Genomic DNA, 16,558 nt, shown 5'->3' with positions numbered 1-16,558 from the left:
TATATTTGTTACTCATGTATCTAACATTATTTATTCTTGGTTCTGTAGGCTACAACGAGCTAAGAGTACGCCGAGAATTCTTGCTCGTCATGTACTTAATAAGTACCTTAGCTTCAATGTGCCTGATGGGTAGACAGAAAGCGACATCTTCGAAAAAGGCACATGTTATTCGGTGTGTTAATTTAGATAACAAAATACATAAGTTAGCTGACCTTTTTCATTGTCCGTTGAGTGAGCTGGCAAAAGTAATATAATTTTGGTTAGTTCCTACAGTTAGTTGGTAAATTTCTTGTATTTTTTATTTTGTAATTGCATGTTTTTCTTTTGTGTTTCGTCTGTAAAGTGTATTATTATTGTTCACTCGTGTCAATTTAGGGTCACCTGTTAAGGCAGGAGTGTTTTTATAAATAAATAAATGTTAACAATATAAGCACTTTTAGATAAATTTAAATCAATTCATTCGATTTGTACATTTTCATTTATATTATAAAACGAAATATAATACGTTAAATCCCTTAAACTCTTTCAAAGAAGATATATTTATAAAATGCTCACGTAGAATTTGTTTCTAACTCTGAACTTCACTGAGAAATGTTTCTACGCCCGGCATCACGTACGGCGCATAACTTCTAACCGCTAAATTCCACAAAACTATCTTATTATTAGATCGCTTTATTATTGGTATTTGTGTGAAATTCCGAGGACCTCCTGGCCTCTTCGTTCCAATTTTGTATAAGATTATTCAACTTTTAAATAGTTTTACCTATCACATTTTCCTTATTCAAATTGGGGTTTCTTTCTGAGAAAACAGTGAATATTTCATCTGGTGTCTCTCTCGTCGTAGGAAGAAACAAATAAGGCTCCCCAGATAAGTCGGAGCTTATGTTAAATGGACAGAATAGTGTTTGCGATCGAGCGGCCACTTATAAAACATAGAGGAACCGTTTGCCCGGGTCTTAACCGGACCCGGGTAAGCCGGTAAGTGTGGCACGATGTTCGGATAAATCCCCATATTATTGTTATTGCGTCCCCGGATAGCCGACGTTACGTTCAAATGAAAAACCACAATCATATTTTGTTTACACATAAACCATTGAAATCACATGAATTTAGCCGTCTCAACTTTTTATGTTAAGTGCATTAAAATATTTTGCAATATTTTTATACGATACTGTTATATACTTTATTTTTATTTTTACGTACTCACTATCTTACTACTTCATGTAAGCCAAAACCCCTCAGTTACAAAATATTTTATATATTAATTTTACATCAAAACATTCCACCTCACACCATTTCAAACTATCGGATACATTTTGCATATAAACTTATTTTCCTTGCATTTTTTTTCTGAGGGACTCGGGCATTCCCGCGGGAGGCGGGCGCGGCATTCCCGTGTACACCTTGAAGCCATCATATACGAACCATTGCAAGCCGGTCAGCGTACCTATCATCACGATACGCGCGACAAGCCCACGCCATATGCCGAACATACCCACTTCCGAGATGATTCCACCGATGCTAGCACTCGGGTCCTTGTTTAGCTTCGACACGATAGTATCGGAAGGATGGGACACAATGGCGCAGAGCACACCAGCTATATATCCTGCCGTGAATGTCAAAACCAGCTGCTCCGCCTTCGTACACTCCTCTCTCGGCTTCGGAACCACGTTCGTATACAAATACTCCAAAACCTTTTCAAACGATGAAAATTTCATCATCGTGTAAGGAACCTGACGTCCCCATAGTGGGACGAGGCCTTTGAAGAAAACTCCGAAACCCTCAGTGGAGAGCATGTGAGGCATCGCTTTCCTCATTTGTGAAGTATACCCTGGAGTCGTTTGCATTCGTACCTTGGTGGCTTCGAAAGGCGACAAAAAACAATCGGCGACCAGTTCCGCGGATGCGGAGGCAGCTAGATACATGTAAGTTCTGTACAAGTACGCCGTCTCTTCGTCGACGAGAGTGGCGAATTTATATTTAAAAAATTCATAACCGGAAAATTTAGCAGCCCCTTGCAGAGAGTATCCTATGAACGTCGGCGCCCAACCTTTCACGAGATTGGCGGGGCCGCCCTCTCGATAAGATATCCCGAATCCTTTAAAAATCGATTTGTATTTTCCTGGATCGACTTGTAAACGGCACTTTACGAGATCTAGAGGCGTCACGAATGTGTGCGTGGAGCCACAGGCCACGGCGCCTCCCGCGGCACACAACATGAAGAACTTGTTGCTGAACATCTCACACGAAAACTCTTCTTTTTTCGACATTTTTGGGACACTCGTGACGCTCCTGCTGTAGTTCTGGCGTAAGTTTACGGCCCAAGATATTTGGGAAATTTATATAAATTCATTACTTCAAAGCATATTGACAGGATACACATTCAACTGAGACAATTTCGGATTTATTATTTTTTTACGACAGAGTTTTCTCTATAGGCCATAGAGAAGTTGCGACGGCGCCTACATGTCAGAGGAAGCGAAGGATCGCTTGATTCGCGTGTTAAATCAAATTTGACGAGTTCGGGCGCAGGTCGGCTCTCGAAATAAAACACCAATATTATATTATTAAAAAGGTTTAATTATATCTCTTAACTTAATTAAAAATATACCACATTTCATCGTATGCACATATTTACAAAATGAACCTAGTCTATCGAATTGCGCATCGACTGCGTGCCGACGAGGGTAAACGTACAAACCTATAAAAATCCTTCCTAAACAAAGCGATCTGACGTCGACGTCATCTCTCGAACTGGACAAAACTAGATTTCGCTCGTGTCAATCGCCATATTAATAATAAATTAAATACATTAAAACGTATAATCTTTTTACAAATGTATGAAATATTAAAGAAAATAAATAATCGTCACTTAACAGCTAGACTGGCACAGAGTCGGCGGGCCTTGCAATGATGCCGGTGCTTCGAATCGATAAACCGGTATCGCAGCGACGATCGCGGTTATCGAACTAGTGAAGTACTCTCGACAGGCGACACTCCGTTATTACTTAACATTAATACTGCCGACGTCGTCAGCGCCTGCCTCGACGAAGACTGTGATAGCTTTCGCACAATACGCTCCTCTAAAAGCGTCTCACACGATAGCATCGAATAACATATTCCGATATTTCGACCCACTCTTAAACGGCAGTGATCCCCGATCGACAGGTTTCGATCGGTTGCGATGGCAGTGATTAATTCGATCGGACGACAATCGGAAGATGTCATCGTCGTCACGAATCGTGTGAAATAAAAAGTAGTAAAAATGAATTCGAGTCGTTGTCGCGTCGCGTAAACGTCGATCGAACGATTCACGGCGATCGGGGCGCAATCCGAACGGACACGTAGAGTCGCAAGGGTGCCGGCGCCTCCGATTCGCGGACGTGTCGCCGGCCTCTTCGTCGGGATCCCGCCGACACGAAGCGGCCCTCCAGCTCGAGCTGCCTCTCCAACACCTGTCGAAAAACATATATCAGAACGAATTCCGGCCACCGAGACGATTCGGCCGAGGGAGCCGTACCGCGTTAGTCTTGAGGTGCCGCCTGAGCCGCAGCGCCCAGGTGCCGTCCTTCTTGTTGAGAACGAAGTCGCGACGGTCGTCCCCGTAGGCGATGCGGTAGTGGGGTCGTCCGTCGGCCTCCGCCCCCACCAGTCTCAGCAGGGGCACTCGGCCCCGAGTCTGCTTCGGGTCGGCGCTCACTACGATCAGCTCGGCCTCCGGCTCCAACAACGACCGACGACCTGAAAGCGTCAGGGACGAGTGAGAGACGCTCCCGTCGTAGGACACGAGGCAAGGAAGAGAAAGACTCGTGACTCACGTCGGCTACGCCGCCGCAGTCTCCTGACCAGCGTGGTGCCGTTGGCGAACACGATTCCCTCCTCCGGCGCTCGACGGTGACGACCGTTGACCTGAAGGCGAAAACGACGGATGAGATTTGGGCGATTCCCGAGTTCGAGAGTCGCGGAACGTGCGGCGAAGCCCAACCTTGCAACTGAAGCATCCCTCGGTGGAAATCAGATCGTTGTCTCCTCCGACCTTGTACTGATGCGAGAGAGGGAAGACGGGCGCGTCTCCGATGTCGTCCGGCGGCAGAGCTCCGTCCAGGGCGGACAGGCAGTGGCCGGCGCCGACCAATCGGTAACCCGCCGGACACCCGCACTGATACGAGGAACCCAGCGCCGTGCATCCGAAGAGACAGGACGCACCCGCGCATCCGCCCGCCATCTACGGGATACACTCGTCGTTACAATATTCTTGACGTGCTTCCACCACGTGAGAGCGAGCGACGGTACCTGGAGGCAGACGGCGTGTCCAGCGTCCCAGCCGTAGCCGGCGGGACATCCGCAGCGGTACGAACCGCCCAGTGGGAAGCAGGGCGACGACCCGCAAGGCCCGCTCGCACACGAGTCCCGCGGCACGCAGACGCCGCTCGCCGACCGGATCGAATCTGAGGCAGACTCAAGCGTCAATACGAGCCGCGGACGCAGACACGCGTCCCGCGCACGAGGAGCTAGAAGATGACGGAGCGCTCACCGGGCGGACACTCGCAGCGATAGCCTCCGGCGTAGTTGCGGCAGGGCGACTGGCAGCGGCCGTCCTCGCACTCGTCGCGGTCGAGGCAGCGCGAGCCCGACAGGTCCAGGCGGAAGCCGCGAGGGCACACGCAGCGATACGAGCCCAGCAGGTTGACGCACTTTCCCGGGGACGGGCACACGCCCTCCTCGTGGCACTCGTTTATATCTGGAAGAACGGAGACGGTCGATTAGCGGAACTCGCGTCCGATTAATACTCGCCAATGTCGTCCACGATTCGACGCACCGATGCAGGCGTCGCCGCGCTGCTCGTATCCCTCTTCGCAGGAGCACTCGAAGGAGCCGTCCGTGTTGGTGCAAGTCTGATGGCAGGTGTGGGTACCCCTCTCGCACTCGTCGACATCCCGGCAGTTGGCCCCGTCCTCGTCCACCTCGTAGCCGGAGCGGCAGAGGCACTCGTAGGAGCCCTCCGTGTTGCGGCACAGCTGCTCGCAAGGAGACCTCCGAGCCGCACACTCGTCGACGTCGGCGCACACGTCGCCCGCCGCTTTGTAGCCCAGGCCGCACACGCAGCGGAAGCTGGAAACGGAAGACGAAGATTATTCCGATGGCAACGGATCAAAAGTGTCTATCGATTATAATTCTCATTTGGCATCGTTGGAGTCTCACCTTCCGATGGTGTTGACGCACCGTCCCGGCGCGCAGAGGCCGGGAATGGCGGCGCATTCATCGATGTCCCCGTACACGTCAGGGACGAGGCCCGTCGTGCCGTCGCTTCCCAGTCCGCCGCCGCCGATACCACCCTTGGGGATCAAGTTGCTGCGGGAACACAACTCCATTCTCTCGGGAGTGCCCGGGACGGGACACAGCTCGCATTCCGGTCCCCAGGCCACGCCCAACGTGCAGCAACATTGCGCTCTGGAATTCGTTTTAATTACGTGCGTGAAAACGCTTTCGGCTGTTCTTCGTGGTCCTCGATAAACGATGTGTGCTCACTTGGTGACTTGCGTGGCCGGAGCGGGCGTAGAGGCCACGGAGCGAGGCCAAGGTTCCGGCACGCACCTGCCCGACACCAAGGATCTGTGACACGCTCCCGTTCGGTGATCTAAACGGAAAGCGAGATTGTCACTCATTATTATAGTCACGATCCGTTAAAACCTATCGGACGTCAAAACGAGGAGATACCGATGCAAGAGTGTCCGTCTTCACTGGGCTCGTATCCGGCGTCGCAGTCGCAGGAGAAGCCGCCGTCCGTGTTGATGCAGACTCCGGGCGCACAACGGTCTCCCTCTTCCGCACACTCGTCCACGTCCTCGCACGCGTCTTCCGCGTCGTGCGGAGCCGCCGTCCGTCGGTAACCTGCGGCACACGCGTGTCCAAACTCTTCACACGATACTTCGAAAAAAAACTAACTAACATTCAAAGGTAATTCAAAAAGAGATCTCAAGATTTGGATTTTTAATTAAAACATATTTACCGGTGCCGAAACATGGCTTAGTTTTTTTGGTGCAGTCCACGTTACCTAACTGCGACTAACCTTCGGGACACTTGCAGATATAAGATCCCACCACATTCTCACAAGCGTGAGGGCACACGTGGCGGTCCGAGGCGCACTCATCGACGTCCCGGCAGTGGATGCCGTCGGCTGCCAACGTGAACCCGAAGGGACAGGTGCACCTGAACGAGCCCGCCGTGTTGTGACAGCGGAACGAACACGCCGCGCGACCCTCCGCGCACTCGTCTACGTCCACGCACGTCTGCAAAGATTGTTCAATGATAGTCTTCGCAGATTGCATTCGACGCGACGCGGAGAACTCGACTAAACGCCGACCTGCTGCGGGCCCTGCGTGAAGCCGTAGTTGCATCGGCACTCGTAGCCCCCCGGGGTGTTGGTGCAAGTGCCGTTTCCGCAGATCCTGGGGTCGGCGGCGCACTCGTCGGCGTCCACGCAGCTCAGGCCGCCCGCGTCCAGCACGTACCCGGGCCCGCACTCGCACCGGAAGGAGCCGTCCGTATTCACGCACCGTCCGCCCTTACACACGTCCGGACGCACCTTGCACTCGTCCAAGTCCTGCATCGTTCGAAAACAAACGTCGAATTGAATCGGTGTCGATCGCAGACGTCCTTTCGTCGAACAATATCTCCCGATCGCCGCTCACCTGAGTCAAATTGGGTCTCCCCATTCCTCCTTGACAAATTCTTAAGAACTCGGCAGAGTCGGGAGTCGGACAGCGTTCGCAGTATCTTCCCCAGGCGGCACCTGCGAATGCAATTCGTCGAGTCAATCGAGAACTAAGGAGGAATTCGCGTGAAAATAAAGGACATAAGCGTACGAAAACTGAAAGCGAAAAGTGACCTTCAGAGCAGCAGCATTCGGGTCTGCTGAGCTGCAGTGGCCTCGCGCGGTGACACCGTCCGGCCGACCACTCGTCGTAGCACAGCTCTTTGCGCTCATCCACGCAGAGAGCGGCCGCTGCGTCGAAGCGCCAACCGGCGGGGCAGTCGCAGCGGTATCTGTGCATCGGCAATTATTACAATTTTTTTCTAATGACTTTAAAAAAGAATATTATAAAGTTTTCAGGAAACCCGTTCTGAGGAACGATCATACCCTTTGGTGAGAGAAAAGTGAGGCTTGTCAAAAGGTGGCTTTTCTAGACAGTGTGACAATATCAGAACGATGCGCAATAGAGAGGGAAGAAAAGAACTTTCTCGAAGCCAGACACAACTATCTAAAATACTACGACCCGGACGGAGTAATGTCATATTTTTATTTTAAAAACTCTTTTAATTTTCTCGCAACAATGAATATTATTGCCGTCTTTCAAAAATGTCAGTTTAACTAACCCGCCGTTAAAGTTGTGACAGTCCCCTCCGGCGCAGACGTACTGCAACTCGCGGCACTCGTCGCGGTCGACGCAACGCCGACCCGTCAGCCGCCATCCGGCCCCGCAGGAGCACTCGTACCTGAAGTGTCAGACGGTTGGTCAGTCGTCGCCCGTCGGCTGGAACTCACCACCTCACCCCCCAGTCCCGCCGGAGTACCGACCCGCCGTTGGTGTTAGTGCACGAGGGTGAGCCGTCTCGACCGCAAGGGGCCGGCAGCTCCGTGCACTCGTCGACGTCCCGGCAATGGCGTCCGTCGGCCGTCAATGTGTATCCGGCCGCGCACTCGCAGCGGAAGGACCCCGGCGTGTTGCGGCAACGCCCGTTGCGACACACCATGCCGCCTTCGCGACACTCGTTCACGTCTGAGAGCGACACTGTTCGTTTAGCTTTTCGTGTCCGACGAGCGGTCGACAGATGTTTTAAGAAAACCCGTAACTATAACGACAGACTGTTAACAGTTCAGGTGAAACTGGAAAAGCTGGACATACCGATGCAATCGTTGTTGGCGCCGGGCTTGAAGCCCTCGTCGCAGTGGCAGACGTAGGAGCCGGGCCTGTTCTCGCAGGTGCCGTTGCGGCAAAGCGGCCGAGGCCGCGCGCACTCGTCCACGTCGCGACATGCGTTTTCACGTAGAGTGTACCCGGGCTTGCATTCACACCTGAATTCACATATTAGATATACAAAGAATTACAGACAAAACATAATATCATAAATTATGTTTTGTCTATATAAATTAATGTATAAATTATTACACACAAACGTATGAATACCATTAAAAATTAACCTTTCCAAGCATATCAATATAACAAGCAGCACAGAGTGAAATGCCATTGAAATTAAAACTAAGGAACTCGAGCGATTTACACCTGGGCACACATCGGTCACTCACAAGTTCAGAACAGCTCAAGTAGGTCAAAATGGACGATAACACATTTCCGCCATTTGGTAATCCTCCTCACCTCGGAGATAACTTGTGTCCATGATTAGAATTTACTTTCAGTTCAATGAAGAGTCAGATAAGAAGATTAGCTATATCGAGGTAGTCCGCTTGTTCGTTCACAACTCCGTTTAATTTGTTCCGTTATTTTTTAAATGAAACTTTCTTAGAATCGGTGACACAAATGCAAGAAGCCAGCAAACAATGAGAGAATATACACACTATTATGAAGTGAAATTTTTGAAAGTTATACTTCTTTTGGCGCGATGGAGAAAAATGATGAGAGTGAATTTTTACGATCCGCGCGCACACCAACACCTAAATCCGACATCGTAAAGTGATATCTAGGTGGCATGGAAATCGATAATTGTGTTCAAGTTATATATTTCGGTAGAACACGTATTTCGGAACAGTACAATTAAACAACGAATACGAATACGACGGAGATAGTATTTACTAATTATTTATTTATTTAAATCAAATCTTTTTGATTAATTTTAATATTTATTGTTAATCACTTAAGTATTACTTCTAACGCGTGTACAAAGGTACATACACTCTTTTTTTTACTTAAAAATTTTCAAAGTCGTTGAAACTAGAAAGCCATAGTAGAAAAAGACAGACACATAAATTCATAGGATTTGGCGTTGGAGAGAATGAGATAAGAGGCATTTTACAGTGTATATAACTTAAAATTAGTGTGTATTTGATTTGATTTTCTGAATTAAACATCTATGTTAGATGGTCAAAAAATTAAAAAAGTAAGTCAGTTTAACTACAAAATTAGATAAATTTTATCAATTTAATTTACATTATTTATTTAATAATTATAGAAACTTTTTAAGTTAAAACTTCTTACAACACTTAAAAGTTTACTTAATTTAAAGTTTATACACTGACACAGACACACACACAGTTGTCTGTCGCTTTTTAGTATTTTTAATATTCACTCTCGCTCAGATAATAAAATTGAATTAGTACGGAATCACTTATTGCGGAGGCTTTTGTGGCTTCGAAGCTAATTTCTTCACTAATTACTGAGCGTTAAGTCCACAGTCCTGAGTCCTATTTGAAATACCTGTAGGATCCAACCGTATTGCGACACTCTCCGTGTTCGCACAGTCGCTCGTCGTCACACTCGTCGACGTCCTCGCACTCGTCCAGCGAATCGGTGAGCCGGTAGCCCGCCGGACACTGCGAGAGAAATGACACGTGACAGACGCGCAGAACCACCTCGTCCACCCTTCGTCTCATCCGTCTCTTCCGCGATGGTTACCTTGCACTCGTAGGCTCCCGGGAGATTGACGCACTGCGCGAGACCTCGACAGGGCGACCGATGCGACGTGCACTCGTCGACGTCGCGGCACAGGTGAGAGGTGTTGTCGTGCTCGTACCTGTCACGCGAGAGGTCGTTCGACGATTATTATATGATATCGCTAATGTCTAGATGGCTCTTCAAATGATGCCTCACCCGTGATCGCAGCCGCACTGGAAGCCGGTGGGCGTGTCGTGGCAAGTGCCGGGCTTGCAGAGCTGGGGCATTATGTCGCACTCGTTGATGGGGCGCGTCTCGTTGGTCATGGGGTTGATGTACTCGCCGGGCTTCTCCCCGCAGAGGGCCACGTGGTCGGGCGATCCTCTCTCCGGGCAAGCCTCGCAGGGGCTTCCCCAGGCCTTGCCCACCGAGCAGCAGCACAGGTACTTCGTCTGCGGAACGCCCACGGGCGATGAGCACCGTTCGCGCTCAAACTCCCAGTCCATGTAGCATTGACGCTGGCGGACGTCCACGCACTCCTCTGCGGGCCGACGAAAGGATAAGTTTTAGGCATACGGGCGATCGAGGAAGCTCTCGAAACACGTATGGAGACGACACCCACTTCCGTTAGGCATGGAGACGTATCCCTCGGGGCAGAGGCAGACGTAGGAGCCGGGCATGTCGCGGCAGACGCCGGGGCCGCACACGTCGGGCACGGCGCACTCGTCGATGTCCTCGCAGCGCAGCTCGTCTTCCGCCAGCCGCCAGCCCTCACCGCACGTGCACACGAAAGACCCGAACGTGTTCGTGCACGTACCGTGCTGGCACAGCGACGGATGCTGAGAGCACTCGTCGATGTCAGCCAGGGTCACCACGTACGACGGCTGAGAGGAAAATGAAACAAATATGAATACTGTCGATCGACAGGGGAAGATCGGGTGTCGCCCAATACTCACGGGCTCCAAAACGGGTTGATATCCGGGTCCACCCGGACACAGCTGTCTGTACGCTTCCGAGCCAGGCTCGGGGCATAGGTCGCAGTAGTTACCCCACGCGGCACCTGGCAACGGAACGCGTCAATGAAATCACTAACACTTAGCTAATCAGAAATCCCTATCGAACAGGTATACAAAAAGACTAACCGACAGAACAGCAGCAGGCGGCCATCGTGCCGTCTTCGGACAATTCGTCGCTGTCCCGGCACTGCTCGGTTCCCGAGCGAAGGTCCACCTTGCCGTAGCATCGAGCTTTGCGGGAGTCTGCATTACGATACTTATTTCAAAACGTGAAGATAATTATACGAACACGAAGACGGATTTTGACATTGACCGAGTACATTAAATAGGACCCGAGAGCTCCTTACCGAAACAGGCCGTGCCGTCGGAGACCAGGTCGTAGTTGGGAGGGCAGCGGCAGAGGTAAGACCCTTGCGTGTTGACGCACTCGCCGTACTGACACGACTGCGGGGACTTGCACTCGTCCACGTCCGTGCAGTTGAACCCGGGCATCACTGGGGAGAGGAAATGAATTTCTGTAACTCTGAATTTCTGATGCTGCGAGTCCACGGGGTGCACTCACGGTCGTCTATGCTGTCCGACTGGTAGCCTTTATCGCAGATGCACTTGAACATGCCGAAAGTGTTGACGCAGCGTCCGAACACGCAGACGTTATCGAACGTTCCGCACTCGTCCATATCTGGAATCGTTAAATCTGATTAGTTAATGAACAACTCGCGTAAGTGATAGCATTATTTATTTAAAACTACAATGGACTAAACTAGTGGAGGTGAGATGAGACGTCTGAATGCGAACTAAGTTAACTTTGAAAACAAAAACGACTCACCGAGACAAGACTTGCCGTCGTCGGCCTTTGTGAATCCGACGTCGCAGTCGCACTCGTAGCCTCCGGGTATGTTCGTGCAGTGGCCGTTTTCGCACAGGGTGGGGTCGTTAGCGCATTCGTCGATGTCCACGCACGAGTATCTAAAGGTGAGACCAGAGTCAACAGATGCGGAACAACTCTCCACTCGTTTGACTTCCGTTCTCCTCTTGGCTGATCGTAGCCGTCGACACGATATCGACACTCACCCGTCTCCCTTGTATCCCGTGTCGCAGAGGCATACGAAGGAGCCGTCGGTGTTGCGGCAAGTGGCCCTGGGATGGCATCCGCCATTGTTTGTCAAGCACTCGTCGACGTCCTCGCACTCTGCGCCGTCCCCACGCCAACCGTCCCGACAGCGGCACTGGAAGGAGCCCTGAGAAAGGCATACGCGAATGTAAAAGACGAACATCCATCGAAGTCGGGTGCCGTGTGTGTAAACGGGTAAATCTCACAGGTAGGTTGATGCAGTCGGCGGCGGGGTGGCAGTCGCAGGTGCCGAGTTCGCACTCGTCGTCGTCGGTGCAGGCGGGGCCCTGCTCGGGCTTGACGCTGTAGCCGTCGGGGCAGCGGCACACGAAGCTGCCGATGGTGTTGCGGCACTCGCCGGCGCCGCAGAGGTCCGCTATCTGTGCGAGCAAACGATCACCTTCAGTACGAGTCGAAGAGCGAGGGCATCGTCGTCTCTCTCGCGGAGCGTCCGCTAACTCACATCGGCGCACTCGTCAACGTCGAGGCAGGTGGGCTTGGCGTCGGCAGGTGAGGGCAGCAGTCCCTCCGCGCAGGTGCAGCGGTAGGAGCCGGGCGTGTTGCGGCACTCGCCTCCGCCGCACACTCGGCCGCCACTCGCGCACTCGTCCACGTCGCGACACGACCGACCGTCTGCGCGCAGGTGCCAGCCTTCGCTGTATTACGTCACACTGGTTACTGAGCCATCCTAGCCGACACCGCATAACAACGAAAGAGACCGTCAATAAATACCGGCAGACGCAGTGGTAAGAGCCGGGCGTATTGATGCAGTCGTGTTGGCAGCGGGTGGGATCCTCCGAGCACTCGTCGATGTCCTCGCAGTGAGACTTGACGGTGGACTGCGCGTATCCTTCGTCGCACACGCACTGGTACGTTCCCATCTGGTTTTCGCACGCACCATTGCTGCATATACCTGCGACGAACGTGCGAATATGAGTTACGACGTATAGAAATTTCCGTTCGTCAATAAAATAGATAAATAAATGCTCGGACGCCTCACCGGAAGTGATGGAGCATTCGTCGATGTCCTTGCAGGAGAGGCGATCGGGCGCGAGCTCCATGCCGGCGCCGCACTCGCAGCGGAAGGAGCCGGGTGTGTTTAGGCAACGCCCGCCGCGGCACAAGGCCCGGTTCTCTGCGCACTCGTTGACGTCTGCGCAGGAGTACATACATATGTTAACAGGAGTGAGTGAGAGTTACTTCTACTAGTTATGTTTACTTCGAATGGAAAGCATGAAGATTATATAGAAACATGAGTGCTTATCCCGACGTAGATACAGGATACATTTCCGTATTCAGAAGTATGTGTGTGTAACATTGTGTAACGATGCGTGTAGATTTTAAGGGAACGGGGTGACGAGGCTACAAATAGAATGCTTAGATGGTTCGGTCATGTAGAACGGATCACTGGGAAGCGGTTGACAAGTAGGACTTATAACAGGTATGTCAGGACGTGTGGTGAACTGTGGATTCTGTCTATTCCATTGGGGAAAAAACATCGTCATTTAAATAAAGCCGATTTTTACTCACCGACGCAGACTTTGGAGAGGTCGTCGGTGCGGTATCCGTCGCGGCAGACGCAGCTGAAGCCGCCTTCGGAGTTGCGACACTCTCCCGCCCCGCACACGTTTTCCACGATCTCGCACTCGTTTACGTCCACACAAGTGTGGTTTTTCGAATCCTGAAATTTCGCACACCTAACTCAAAACGCAGTCTCAACACAAATGTTCAAAGAAGCGAGAAAATGTTCGGCCTCATTATTACTGATACTGTGTCGCCTGCTGAACGCCGTGTACTGTTTGTTCTTCTTACCTGTTCATAGCCCGGGAAGCAGTCGCAAGTGAAGGTACCGACCATGTTCCGGCACCTGCCGTGCCCACAGAGGCCGGGGAAAGCCGCGCACTCGTTGATCTCCATCTGACCGGGCGTGACTCCCGGTCTACCCGGTCCCCGGCCGTCCCCTGTTCCGTTGCCCCACGAGTTCGCGTTCCCCTCGTTCCAGCCCGTGCCGAAACCGTCTCCGTCTCCATCTCCGGTTTGGCTCCAGATATCGGTCCCGTTGGGTCCGCCCGGCCCGCCGATCCCGGTCCAGACGTTCGGAGGGCCGCTCGCGTCAGCTATGCAGAGGTTCCGATACGCGTCAGTTCCTAAAATACAGTACAGTGGAATTAATGGTATAATTCTCAGTATAAACGAGTTTACATCTCGTACTAATTCGCTATCATTTAATCTATAATTTTTGTAACATTTATGTTTACCATAACTGTCGTATATACTTTTATGTATGTTGTGTTGAAGTTCAAAGGATCAAGTTACGGCTTCTCGCTCGACACGAAACACACCTTTCTTGGGACAAGGCTCGCAGCGCGAGTCTCCCCAGGCCTTGCCCAGCGACGAGCAGCAGCAGACGGCCCGGTGCACTTCCAGCCGAAGCGGTCCCGAGCAACGTCCCCCGGCCCACTCCGTGTAGCACATCTCGCGGCGCGTGTCCACGCATCGGTTGCCTGACGAGTTGCGGATCAAAATATAATTAAGAAACGAAATGAAATTATATTTCCCTTTGAACTGTGACTCACCCGAGGCGTCGAGAGCGAGGCCGGCGGGGCACTCGCAGCGGTAGGAGCCGTCCGTGTTGACGCACTGTCCGCCCGCGCACAGGTCGGGGTCCAGCATACACTCGTCCACGTCGCGACAGTTCACGCCGTCCAACTGCACAGTTTCAATCTTTAATATCTGAGCCCCAACATCGTTCGCGATGATGAGCTCGAATATCTCGACGGCTGACCTTGGCGAATCCCTTGGGGCACGGGCAGTCATCGGGTTCGCAGGGCTCGCAAGGGGAGCCCCAGGCCAGTCCTACGCTGCAGCAGCACTCCTGTCTGAGAAGGGGCGCGGGGGCGGCACCCTCGCACTGCCCGTCCACCACTCGGCGCCAACACGACCCGCGACGGTTGTCTGCATAACGATCGCATCAATTTTAACAACTGAAGAGAGACGAGAACCGATCGACGAAGGTCGCACCCCCTTTAACGACAACTTCACGTCACTTACCCAGACAGTGCTGCGCAGACGCATCCAGGACGAAGCCGTGTTCGCACTCGCACTCGTAGCTGCCGTGAGTGTTGATGCACCGTCCGTTGTCGCAGGGGTTCGATTGTTCTGTAAAGTTTCGATAATAATAACCGCTTTCGCCAGGATCGCATTTTCCTTAAAGAACTATCATAAATTGTCAAACCACTGTAAACGTCTGATGAAGCGGTGCCCTGAATCTGATGATAGCGTGCAAATGAGTTATAGCTTTACTCTCAACTAGACGTTTGAATGAGAATGCCGAATCAAGCCAATGCTGTCGACCCCTTTGTGCCCGGGTGAGATGCCGAAGACGGAAGTCGACGGTGACGACGCGGCACGAGGCGAGATGGCCCGGCCCTATTCATGGTCATGCTCGGTTAGATGTCCGCGTGTTAGGCGTGGGACGCGGGGCGAGGGTCGGCGGGCGGAGAGTAACCTGCGGGGAGGGCGCGGGGCGGGATGTCCCCGCGCTGGGGAAGGTCCGACGGGGGCTCACCCTCGCACTCGTCGATGTCTCGGCAGAGCTGCTCGTCGGGCTCGTAGCGAGTGCCGCTCGGGCACACGCACGCGAAGCTGCCCAACGTATTTCGGCACTGCCCGCCCGTGCAGTACTGTGGAGGAAGTGTTATGTCATGAATCAAACGGAGACGAGATGAGATAGGCGTCGAACCGCAGCATGATCGGCAAACTAACCGACTGATGCATGTCGCACTCGTCGACGTCCCTACAGATGCCATCCTTGTCGGGATGATATCCGGGGTCGCAGATGCACTTGTATCCGGGTTCCAGGTTCTCGCAGGTGCCGTGGGGGCAGACACCGGGGATCATGGTACACTCGTTGATGTCCGCGCCGGCGTTGTCTTTGCTGGAGCCCTCGGGACATAGAATCTCGTAGTCCTCGCTGCCGCGAGGGGGACAGGCCTTGCAGGATACGCCCCAGCCCAGGTGCAGACCTGTGGAATAAACCAATTGTAACGCCGCGTCATTACGTTTTCCACACATATGGCGTTCACTTTAATTTAACAACGACCTTTGCTAGCGCTACAGCAGCACTGCGAGCGAGTGACGGGCGTGGTTCCGGGCCCGGTGCATTGGCCGTCTTCGTATTTCTCGTAGCACAGGTCTTGCACCTCATCTGGAATCGCACGACATTGGATTAACGAGGCTCACACGATCGATACGTCAGGTCGACGAGGAAAGCGTAATCGGGGACGTCACCTAGGCAAGTGCGTCCGTCGTTGCTGAGCGTGAACCCGGGCAGGCACTCGCAGCGGAAGGAGCCGGGCGAATTGTGGCACTTCCCGTTCCGGCACACCCGGAGCTCGGAACACTCGTCCACGTCCACGCAGGCGGCGCGGTCGGGCGTCGGCCGGTAGCCCGCCTCGCACACGCATTGGAATGAACCCTCGCCGTTCACGCAGCGGCCTCCCTGTGGGCGGGACGTCGAGATCAGAGGACACAGTGGAGGCGAACGGGCCCTAGGAGATCGCGCGAAAGGGAGTCTCCAGTACCTGGCACAGCGACCTGTCGGCGCACTCGTCGACGTCGGCGCAGTAGCCGGCGGCGGATCTCGCGAAGCCCGGCTCGCAGAGGCACTCGTACCCGCCGGGCGTGTTCCGACAGCGCCCGCGACGACACACTCGCGGGTTGTCGGCGCACTCGTCGACGTCGCGACACGCGTGACCCGTCTCCGTCGACTCGTAGCCCGGGTTGCAGGTACACTCGAAGCTGCGCGAGAAATCGTTCAA

The 16,558-nt window shown here is 52.7% G+C and overlaps 2 protein-coding genes across 3 annotated transcripts in view; both read right to left on the bottom strand.

Annotated features, from left to right (window-relative positions):
* Nucleotides 1–1,288: 1,288 nt before the first annotated feature.
* LOC111003645 (phosphate carrier protein, mitochondrial-like) lies at nt 1,289–2,376 on the bottom strand. The gene has a single exon (XM_022274276.2). It carries the CDS (start codon nt 2,268–2,270, stop codon nt 1,329–1,331), a length of 942 nt encoding a protein of 313 aa, XP_022129968.2. The 5' UTR covers nt 2,271–2,376; the 3' UTR covers nt 1,289–1,328.
* Nucleotides 2,377–2,569: 193 nt separating this feature from the next.
* Nucleotides 2,570–16,558, bottom strand: part of LOC111003644 (fibrillin-1) — a 30,059-nt gene continuing 16,070 nt past the window's right edge. The window contains exons 13-54 of one of the 2 annotated variants that reach the window (XM_022274274.2): nt 16,322–16,538; nt 16,029–16,239; nt 15,841–15,945; nt 15,504–15,763; nt 15,247–15,421; nt 14,790–14,897; nt 14,524–14,693; nt 14,315–14,447; nt 14,081–14,242; nt 13,551–13,885; nt 13,269–13,419; nt 12,739–12,891; nt 12,471–12,651; nt 12,202–12,394; nt 11,945–12,118; nt 11,699–11,865; nt 11,454–11,593; nt 11,190–11,306; nt 10,975–11,121; nt 10,754–10,870; nt 10,568–10,671; nt 10,234–10,495; nt 9,828–10,152; nt 9,633–9,750; nt 9,435–9,550; nt 7,908–8,077; nt 7,580–7,781; nt 7,378–7,497; nt 6,890–7,047; nt 6,693–6,793; nt 6,365–6,604; nt 6,071–6,290; nt 5,719–5,892; nt 5,530–5,638; nt 5,203–5,451; nt 4,820–5,112; nt 4,535–4,741; nt 4,294–4,448; nt 3,986–4,225; nt 3,819–3,909; nt 3,521–3,741; nt 2,570–3,455 (exon numbers count right to left, since the gene is read on the bottom strand). In XM_022274274.2, the coding sequence (XP_022129966.2) occupies nt 3,312–3,455; nt 3,521–3,741; nt 3,819–3,909; nt 3,986–4,225; nt 4,294–4,448; nt 4,535–4,741; nt 4,820–5,112; nt 5,203–5,451; nt 5,530–5,638; nt 5,719–5,892; nt 6,071–6,290; nt 6,365–6,604; nt 6,693–6,793; nt 6,890–7,047; nt 7,378–7,497; nt 7,580–7,781; nt 7,908–8,077; nt 9,435–9,550; nt 9,633–9,750; nt 9,828–10,152; nt 10,234–10,495; nt 10,568–10,671; nt 10,754–10,870; nt 10,975–11,121; nt 11,190–11,306; nt 11,454–11,593; nt 11,699–11,865; nt 11,945–12,118; nt 12,202–12,394; nt 12,471–12,651; nt 12,739–12,891; nt 13,269–13,419; nt 13,551–13,885; nt 14,081–14,242; nt 14,315–14,447; nt 14,524–14,693; nt 14,790–14,897; nt 15,247–15,421; nt 15,504–15,763; nt 15,841–15,945; nt 16,029–16,239; nt 16,322–16,538 (7,435 nt within the window). In that variant the 3' untranslated portion in view covers nt 2,570–3,311. The remainder of the gene's footprint in view (nt 3,456–3,520; nt 3,742–3,818; nt 3,910–3,985; nt 4,226–4,293; nt 4,449–4,534; nt 4,742–4,819; nt 5,113–5,202; nt 5,452–5,529; nt 5,639–5,718; nt 5,893–6,070; nt 6,291–6,364; nt 6,605–6,692; nt 6,794–6,889; nt 7,048–7,377; nt 7,498–7,579; nt 7,782–7,907; nt 8,078–9,434; nt 9,551–9,632; nt 9,751–9,827; nt 10,153–10,233; nt 10,496–10,567; nt 10,672–10,753; nt 10,871–10,974; nt 11,122–11,189; nt 11,307–11,453; nt 11,594–11,698; nt 11,866–11,944; nt 12,119–12,201; nt 12,395–12,470; nt 12,652–12,738; nt 12,892–13,268; nt 13,420–13,550; nt 13,886–14,080; nt 14,243–14,314; nt 14,448–14,523; nt 14,694–14,789; nt 14,898–15,246; nt 15,422–15,503; nt 15,764–15,840; nt 15,946–16,028; nt 16,240–16,321; nt 16,539–16,558) is intronic. The other variant, XM_022274275.2, reaches the window with a different exon arrangement.

This window comes from Pieris rapae, chromosome 5 (assembly GCF_905147795.1).
Source record: "Pieris rapae chromosome 5, ilPieRapa1.1, whole genome shotgun sequence".
Lineage (NCBI taxonomy): Eukaryota > Metazoa > Arthropoda > Insecta > Lepidoptera > Pieridae > Pieris > Pieris rapae.
The sequence above is the reverse complement of the archived record's forward strand: the minus strand, read 5'-3'. Positions and strand labels throughout refer to the sequence as shown.

Excerpts from the sequence above, each read along its gene's own strand:
- LOC111003645 (XM_022274276.2), bottom strand. The coding sequence starts at position 2,270 with ATGTCGAAAAAAGAAGAGTTTTCGTGTGAGATGTTCAGCAACAAGTTC.